Source organism: Hordeum vulgare, chromosome 3H (assembly GCF_904849725.1).
Source record: "Hordeum vulgare subsp. vulgare chromosome 3H, MorexV3_pseudomolecules_assembly, whole genome shotgun sequence".
Taxonomy (NCBI): domain Eukaryota; kingdom Viridiplantae; phylum Streptophyta; class Magnoliopsida; order Poales; family Poaceae; genus Hordeum; species Hordeum vulgare.
Genome location: NC_058520.1, coordinates 273,450,108 through 273,459,738, shown reverse-complemented (window position 1 = coordinate 273,459,738; position 9,631 = coordinate 273,450,108). Strand labels below are relative to the sequence as shown.

Genomic DNA, 9,631 nt, shown 5'->3' with positions numbered 1-9,631 from the left:
GATGGTAAAGAAAGCATTGCGTTATGCGCAAGGCACAAAGGACATCATGTTAACATACAAAAGATATGATTCACTAGAGATAAAAGGGTATTCAGACGCAGATTTTGCGGGGGACAGAGATGATAGAAAATCCATGTCAGGATACGTGTTCACTCTCACTGGAGGGGATATTTCAAGGAAAAGCTCCAAACAATCCGTAGTTGCATCGTCCATGATGCAAGTAGAGTTTATAGCATGTTTTGAAGCCACCGGGCAGGTGATATTGTTATAGAAATTTATACCCAACTTGAAAGTGGTAAATTGTATTCACAAACCACTAAAGATGTACTGTGACAACCAGCCCGCAGAATTCTATGCTCACAACAACAAGTCGAGTAATGCTACCAAGACAATAGATATAAAGTATTATATTGTGAAAGATAAAATCCAGGATCACACTATAAGTCTCAAGCATATAAGGACAAATGATATGCTTGCAGATCCGCTAACGAAAGGCTTACCACCCAATGTGTTCAAGTAACACTTAGCTGGCAAGGGTTTAAGGGAAAGCCTATGATTCCTGGATCATGAGAGGCCCAAAAGGAACAAAATTTGTTTCTGAACAAAACGTATGTTGTAACTATATGGTTCTATCGGCAATTAAGCGGTGACGATGAGACATGCTCTATGTACCAATATGTGATGGAACAAATAAACTAGAAAGTGTAAAGTCAAAAGTAAAAGTTGAGATCAAGGGGGAGAATGTTAGGTTGATCTCTCTCGTGTGGGCCCACTGGCCCACCAGACCCTTGATCCACGCGCCCTGATGAGGGGCGCCCAACCCGTTATGGTTGGTGGGCCCCTGTGACCCGCGCTATATTAACAGAGGTGGGGGCCGAGGCATGATTGACAAAGTTCACCGCCGCCACAAACCCCACCGACAACCCTTCCGGTCTAGGGTTAATGTGGTGCTCACGGGGAGCACCACCTCCTCCACTCCATCTCTCTGTCACCGCCGCCGTCACCATCCCACCATGGACGCCGACGGGAGTACCTCAAGTGCAAGACAAGGTAGTAATCTCCATCTCCTCTCATCACTACTGGACTTATCTAGCCTAGTAGATCCGACGGTTCTATCAACAACCAATCCGAACTTGTCACAATTACGCACTATAAATAGTCGAATACTATTCCCAGCAAGAGAAACAGAAGAAACTACTTCTCGGACGGATAGTGAACAACGGCCTCTGTCTTGATAGATGAGGGACAGGGTGGGCAATGCATTCTGAAATTGGGACAGATACGACCCTAGCTACTGGATGTTAACGTGGCCATCTGCAGATCCAGATGCGAAAGGACGGGGGTGATAAAGAGAGCATGTGTGTCCGAGCACATAATAACACTTTCAAAATTATATGCATACCTTAGAGCAAGTACAATAAGGTACACTCAACAGGCTGTAAGGATTAGAATACTATATTTTTGCTGAGTTGGATGAGAGAAGAGGAGAGAGAAGGAAAGCAGGCTCTTTGTGAAGAGCTAGCTCTAGCACGTACTCCTAGGTGCTTTGTGAGAATGAAAGCTGAGATATATATGATAAAAGTAGTACACTTTTATAGCTAACTAGTGTACAAGCTAGCTATAAGATGGGCTATAAGATGCTTATAGCCAGCAGTTGGCTATACTATTAACCATGCTCTTATAGCATCTATAGCCGGACGCCTCAAATAACCTCTCATACGTCCACGGACGCGCGTGAGTGACCAAACAGAAAAGAAAAGAAAAAAGTAACCCGACCGGACCCCTCATATCATTCCTATACGACCGGGTTGTTCGCGAACCTTTATATCCATCTCAAATATGGGGAGGATACGAGGGCTCGCGAGCAGGCCCGATCAGTCCGTCACATAGGACGCAACTTCATCCCGAACCATCTTTTTGTTTCTTTATTCATTATTTTCTTTCTCTCTCTTCTTCTCCATCAATCACGTGCAAGTGAACGGACATATGAGAAAAAAAATAAGAAATGTGACTGCGTGGATGGATAAATAGAAAACACACCCGGTCATTGACCGAACGCGTCCACAGACGGTTAGGGGATCATATTTGCAATGTCTGGCTCTAGATACTCTTACACCCCATCATTATTACCATAACTACTGTAAATAACACACTTCTATGAAAATAAAAGAACAACAATCTTTGCATCCTAACCCTAAAATTTGGTAAGGGCCCAGTTTTTTTAGCTTTTGATTCTCCAAAATCAGCTTCTGGGAAACTTCCCTAGAATCAGCCAGAATCAATCATCCAGTTCTTTTTTGAGATTGTAGTATGAGATTATGAAACAAGTTGTATGCTGAAATGTGTGTAACGACCCTGAACAAAAATTGGATGCTGGATTGGTAACACTTAGATGTTTCGAACAATTTATCGTCAAATATGAGCATGAATACGATTTATCTTAGATAGATAAATATTACAATAAAGAAGATTTCTACGTTTTCTTTAATACAGAAGAAGTTTCAGTACAAATAGATTGACTAATTGCACCATTCGTCTACCTATTGAGCATTCAGAGAACCAAAACATTTAACATAGTTGCACCATTCATTCATCCATCCATCTATGAATACACTAACATCATCCATTCATTAATCAAGCAAATCACCTACATCCATGGTTCCATCTATAAAGAAGAACTAACAAATCATCTATATCCAGAAAAATGAAAGGGCTCGTCGAGGCCGGCGAAGGACGTCAACGGACGGTGGGGAGGGCAGTCAGAGCCGACGGGGCGGAGGACTTCGGGGGCCGACGAGATGGGGGTCGAAGGAGTCGGCGATGGGGACTGCTTTGGCCGACTGGATGGGCGCGTCAAGGCGGCAGACGTTGGCTCCGATAGGTTTGCTCAAGGGAGGAGGGGTGGTGGGGACTAGAACCCTAGCGATGGCGGCGAGGAATGGGAGCGAGGGGTCCCCGTGGCACGATGCGCTTATTGGGCTCGGTCGGTTGGCCCGTGGGAGGGCATTTTGCCCGTAATTTCATGTTGAAACAAGGGTAATGTCTCACAACCCAAACATTTTCTTTTGAGGGAGCCCGAAGATCGTCAGAATCAACCCGAAACGATGCTTATAAGTTGCACTATCGATTATGGTTCGATTTTCATGATTCTGAACAATCAAATCGAGGTCTTTTCAGCTTCTGATTTTGCAAAGCCTGATTCTCCATAATCGGGTCAAAAGAACCGGACCTTAAATTGCTGTGGCAACCAAACAATCTGGTAAGGGCTACATTCTGCTTAGTAGAAGTAAGTAACAACCAGCCCAAACTTGACACATTAAAGCATCTCCACCCGTCCCACGAAGCCCCTTAGGAGCACTTTTTCGACCCCGGCGGTAAGAAAACGTCTCAGTCGTGCCTCCAACGCCTCACTTTTCACCGGATTTGGGAAAAATTAGAGCCGGCGCTATTTTTTGCATGCAAATGGCCCACCACTATACCTAGCCATCTCCAGCTCGAGCCAGCCGACCCGCCCAGGCCCGGCCCGAAAATCCAGAGCCTAGGCCTGACGTGCTTGGGCCCGAGTCTTGAGCCCGCCAACAGGGCCGGGCTGGGCTTGGGCTTGGCACATTGAGATTTTAAAGAAAGAGGCCCGACCCATGACCCTAGGTCCGACGAGCTTTTCAACAGATGGGTCGAGCTTGGGCTTCAAAAGTAGGTCCGATGGTAGGGCTAGGGCCAGGGTCGGGCCTGGGTCTCATGTCTATCTCCTCTCTTTTCTCTCCCATCAACTGTAAGTCGCCCATTCCCTCTCTCATGTTTGTCTCCTCTCTCTCTCTCTCTCCACTCTTTTCTCTCCCACCAGCTGCACAGGAACCGCACGAAGGGCGCGTGGTCGACGTAGAGCTCGTCCTAGACAAAGCTCGTGGCCAAGGGCAAAGGGAGCACCATCGTCGTCTGCGAGAGGAGGAAGCGCCTCGCGCAGCTCACGGGCGCAGGCCGAGGCGCGCAGCGCAAGCTTGGCGAGACCGACCTCCGCTACGATGACAACGAGGCTGACATCCATGGCCTGCCTAGACAAGGCCAGGCACATCTTACCTATTAATAAAGCGCGTACCGTTTCTGTCGTCCGTCACTGGTTGTTTTAAATTCGCGGCCCAACGTGTTTGGTTCATCTACCGATCGGACCCTTCAAATACACCAGATTGACAGTAGCCGGAGTGGCTAGAGCTTTCTAGAGCTTTCAACTTCCCCGCCGGACACCCAAGTTCGAGCACCACCACCACCAAGTTTCTTCGTTTCTTTTTTCTAGAGCTGCACTGTTGCAACTTCTGTTCAATTTTTTTAATGTTCCTATTTTTGCAGATTCAAATATATTTTTAAATATTTATATCTTTTAAATTCTAACTCTAAATTTCAAAAGTTATATATGAAGTAGCTTTAAAAATATATAGACTCAAATATAATATTATTTTTTATGATAATTATTTCTGAAATTGTGTTTGCATCCTTAGATAATACAGTACCTTTTTTATATGAAGCGTTTCAAGAACTTTGGCCCAACTATTTTCTTTTTAACGTTTCTATTTTTTGCAGATTCAAATACATTCATATATTCATATCTTCTAAACTCTAACTTCAAATTTCAGAAATTATATATGAAATAATTTAAAAAAATATGTAGATTTCAAATGTAATCTTATCTTTCATGTTAATTATTTCCAAAATAATGTTTACATCCTTAATTAATACCTTTCTTTATATGGGGTACAATGTTGGTGAAAATAATAAAATTTCATGATTTTGAAAAAAATATAGTGTATTATTTTTTGACTGCAATTGAAAAAAAATGTTTGCTAATGCAAAAAATGTTCAAGCATTTCAAGAAATGTCGTATTTTTTTAAAGACATAATATGATCAGCATCATTGAAGATTATAATTGTTTTTCTTCCGTTGCAACGCACGGCCTTTTGCTAGTACCCATACAATGCCTGTACACGAGTCGCACATTCCCCGTACAATACCCATACAATTTTTTTAATGTTCCTATTTTTGCAGATTCAAATATATTTTTAAATATTTATATCTTTTAAATTCTAACTCTAAATTTCAAAAGTTATATATGAAGTAGCTTTATAAATATATAGACTCAAATATAATATTATTTTTTATGATAATTATTTCTGAAATTGTGTTTGCATCCTTAGATAATACAGTACCTTTTTTATATGAAGCGTTTCAAGAACTTTGGCCCAACTATTTTCTTTTTAACGTTTCTATTTTTTGCAGATTCAAATACATTCATATATTCATATCTTCTAAACTCTAACTTCAAATTTCAGAAATTATATATGAAATAATTTAAAAAAATATGTAGATTTCAAATGTAATCTTATCTTTCATGTTAATTATTTCCAAAATAATGTTTACATCCTTAATTAATACCTTTCTTTATATGGGGTACAATGTTGGTGAAAATAATAAAATTTCATGATTTTGAAAAAAATATAGTGTATTATTTTTTGACTGCAATTGAAAAAAGATGTTTGCTAATGCAAAAAATGTTCCAAGCATTTCAAGAAATGTCGTATTTTTTTAAAGACATAATATGATCAGCATCATTGAAGATTATAATTGTTTTTCTTCCGTTGCAACGCACGGCCTTTTGCTAGTACCCATACAATGCCTGTACACGAGTCGCACATTCCCCGAACAATGCCCAGACACATGCTCGACGCAGCCATGGATCGCACCCGACACGCCTAGCGCGCGCGCACGCACTGCCATGCCCGCCGTGGCTTATTTTCCAACACGTGGCACAGTGGCCATGGAGTGCCTCTCTGTTTCTTGCTCGGGTAGATGCGTGCCTCCACCCTCCGTCTGGTGGCTGGGAGCGCAACGACTGGAAAAAAATCAGCCCTAGAGCAAAAATTACGCCGGGACAACCCCAACTGGCCCAAAAAAACGCCTCCTGGGGCTCAACGGTTGGAGATGCTCTTACGCACTACGAAAAGTCAAACACTATTCCCAGCAATAACAAAAGAAACTACTTGCATTCATTCCTTTGGGGTTTGAGCAACCTTGGTTGTACAAATTCGTGATAAACATGTGTACATATAACATATAACAAGAAAGTAACAAAGCTAAATGAAGCATGACAATAATTCGAGATATTCTGTTCTTTTTTACTTTTCGAGTGGAATTTGAGGCTTTGACTATTGTAGGTATGCATGTTGGACTTCTGGTTTTGATATGGCATGAAAGTTTATCGTTATAAGAATCAATGAGATAATCGAATCTGGTTAACATAAATCAAGTCCTTAGCTTCAAGCATTGTTGTATTATGCGTGTGTTAGCACAATGACTTGTACGATGAAGATGCCAAAAGATGGACAAAGGAACCTGCTAGGTATACTGTGCTGCTATCTCGCGCATCAGTCTTTCAGGAGCTGCAGAAAAAGAGATTGTCAGAAATAGTAACTTATGATAATCAAGCTGCAGGTGCAGCCACATCATTTGGTAAAGGGTTATCCTGAAATTGATATAAGATACCTTCTACACCACCAGTGAAATGCTCAAACTGGCCGATGGCTTGTCTAACAAACATCTCTACACCGCTAACAACTTTCACTCCATGTTCTTCTGCTTCTCGTAAAAGCCGTGTAACTTTTGGAGCATATACCGCATCAAACACAACATCATAGAAACTTAAAGCTTTCTGCAGATTCAAAAGGCGAATTCATTAAATACACCGAGGGGGCATGCTAAAGATGGAATGACAGATTAAAAGGAAAAGGATCCCCAAATTTGTTGCCGCTAGAATTTAACAAGTTTGATTGCTTGCTCGTGTGTGTGTGTGTGTGTGTGTGTGTGTGTGTGTGTGTGTGTGTGAGAGAGAGAGAGAGAGAGAGAGACCTTCGGAACAGGCGTGCCATCAACATTTGGGTACATCCCCAATGATGTTGCATTAGCGAGGATCGTCCCTTCTTCAGGCCTGAAATTTTCCAGGTCATCTAACCTCAGGGCCTGACCACCAACTGCATTGGCAAGAGTAACTGCCTTTTCTGGGGAAATGGAGAATATTTTCAAATTACATGATGTATTATGATACGGACATCATTCATCTAAATGACCATTTGGCTTACATCAAGTATGGACCAACAAGAGATGAAACAAAAAAGCAATCATGTAAACAACAAGAGATGAAACAAAAAAGCAATCATGTAAGCAACAAGAGATGAAACAAAAAAGCAATCATGTAAGAAAATCATACTAACTTTAAGATGGTATGGTATCAGCACAAAGTAGTTCCACTGCCCAATACGGTGTAAAGTGATGCTTACTTTCTTAATGATTGAGTGGAAATGAGCTCGGGCTACAGTGAACCCTTTTTGAGGAGAAAATAAGGGCTTTAATCCTCAAACAGTTCTGAAAACAAAATTAAACATCTCTACTATTAAAGGGTCATTTGTTGGTTTCACTTCCATCGCTTCCACCCCTCAAGTCGATACATGCCACCTCCCATCGATTTTTTCAAACCACGCAATAAGCCCCACTAATATTTTTCCAATCCTCAAACAGTTCTGAAAACAAAACTAAACATCTCTACTACTAAAGGGTCATTTGTTGGTTTCACTTCCATCGCTTCCACCCCTCAAGTCGATACATGCCACCTCCCATCGATTTTTTCAAACCACGCAATAACCCCCATTAATATTTTTCCAATCCTCAAACAGTTCTTGGCTTACATTCTCGCCTGTATATCAATGATGAAAAAAACGACCGAACAGGACCACGACTAAACAACTAAGCTTCAAGGCCCGCCCGCTGGGGGGGGGGGGGGGGGGCTGTGCGCCTGCAATCTCCCCATGGAATTGAATCCCTTCTTTAGCTATCAGGAGTTGTTTGCCACGCTCTGTCCCACCAATCATGAAATGGTGTTTCAGCTGGTTAGGGAGTAAGGTGCTCCAATCCAACTTGACATAGGATAGAGTACCAAATTTGCCTTGCAAAGGGGCAGAACACTAGTAGATGATTGATCGTTTCTTGATCCTGATCACATAAAACACAAAGTTTATGATGAGGAAGTCCACGGTAAAACACAAAGTTTAGGATGAGCAAGTCCACGGTGCGCGGGTCGATCAGCAGTCCAACACCTGTCATGCGCCATGCGCCACTAACCACAGGAAAAATTTGCATTTTCCAGGGGGGGCAAGTCTTCGAAATACATTCCCATGGTCTGATTTGAATTGCTCCCTGAAAAAGATGTTCATATGCAGATTTTTCTGAATAATGGCCATTGGGGGAAAGACGCCATATGTGCACATCATCCACTTCAGGCTGCAGTGAGAAGTCCATGAGAAGATCCCAGAGGTGGAGGTACTCGACAAGTTCTCAATTGATGAAGCTCCTCGTGCGTCGGAAGTCCAGAGGTGTTCGTTAGTAGCTTCTGTGACCGTACACTTTTTGACAATTCTTTTAGATACGATGGCATACAGGCGGGGGGCGATGTCCAAAATGTGCTGCCCATAGAGCCATCTATCCTCCCAAAATAGAGTGTGAGTTCCATCCCCCACTTCAGGGACTAAAGCCATTGAAAAGAAAGCTTTAACTTGTTCTTGTACCTGAATTGGAAACATGCCTCCAAGGCCGGTGTGGTTCAGTTTTTTGTAGCCATAGCCATCGCACTCGAAGCGCCCATCCTAGGCTCTCTAAATCTGAAATTCCCAGGCCTCCAATTGATGAATAGCTCCTCGTGCGTCGGAAATCCAGAGGTTCGTTAGTAGCTTCTGTGACCGTGCACTTTTTGACAATTCTTTTAGATACGATGGCATACAGGCGGGGGGTGGTGTCCAAAATGCGCTGCCCATGGAGCCATCTATCCTCCCAAAATAGTCTGAGTTCTATCCCCCACTTCAGTGACTAAAGCCATTGAAAAGAAAGCTTTAACTTGTTCTTGTACCTGAATCGGAAACATGCCTCCAAGGCCGGTGTGGTTCAGTTTTTTATAGCCATACATTGCATTCGAAGCGTCCATCCTAGGCTCTTTAAATCTGAAATTCCCAGGCCTCCAAGCTCACGAGGCCGCACCACTTTCCCCAAGGGACAAGGCAGTGACCTCCTTTCGCCTCTTTTCTTCCTTGCCAAAGGAACCCTCTTCTGATTTTGTCAATTGCTTTTATGACCCATCGCGGCAGGTCTATTGCCATCACCAAATAGATTAGCACGGCAGTCATTACAAACTAGACTTGAATCCCTCGACCCACCCTACCCATAAGATTGGCTTTCCATCCTGGAAGTTGGTCAGCTATCCTGTCGATGATGGGCTGAACCTGAGCCTTTGTGAGCCTCTTCAGGGATAGTGGCACGTCAAGGAAAATCTGAAACCTCACATGGAAGATGATGGTATATCACCTCTATTTCCTCTTCCCCACATTGAATAGGGAAAGCGCTACTCTTATGGACGTTTGTTTTGAGGCCGGATGCATCCCCAAAAAGATTAAGTATATCCATAGTGATCCCAATGTCAATTGACTCCGGATGAAGGAAGATCACCACGTCATCAGCGTATAATGAAATTTGGTGTTGGAGAGATCTGGAGGAAAGTGACTGCAGCAAACCATCACTTTCTGCATTGGATACAATGTGCCA

General features: G+C 42.7%; 1 protein-coding gene across 1 annotated transcript in view; it reads right to left on the bottom strand.

Moving 5' to 3' along the window:
- Positions 1-6,269: 6,269 nt before the first annotated feature.
- The window catches only part of LOC123443649 (bifunctional 3-dehydroquinate dehydratase/shikimate dehydrogenase, chloroplastic-like), a 52,244-nt gene continuing 48,882 nt past the window's right edge, over positions 6,270-9,631 (bottom strand). Inside the window, exons 8-10 of the mRNA XM_045120127.1 lie at positions 6,896-7,044; positions 6,533-6,698; positions 6,270-6,429 (exon numbers count right to left, since the gene is read on the bottom strand). Of these exons, the coding sequence (XP_044976062.1) occupies positions 6,386-6,429; positions 6,533-6,698; positions 6,896-7,044 (359 nt within the window). The 3' untranslated portion in view covers positions 6,270-6,385. The remainder of the gene's footprint in view (positions 6,430-6,532; positions 6,699-6,895; positions 7,045-9,631) is intronic.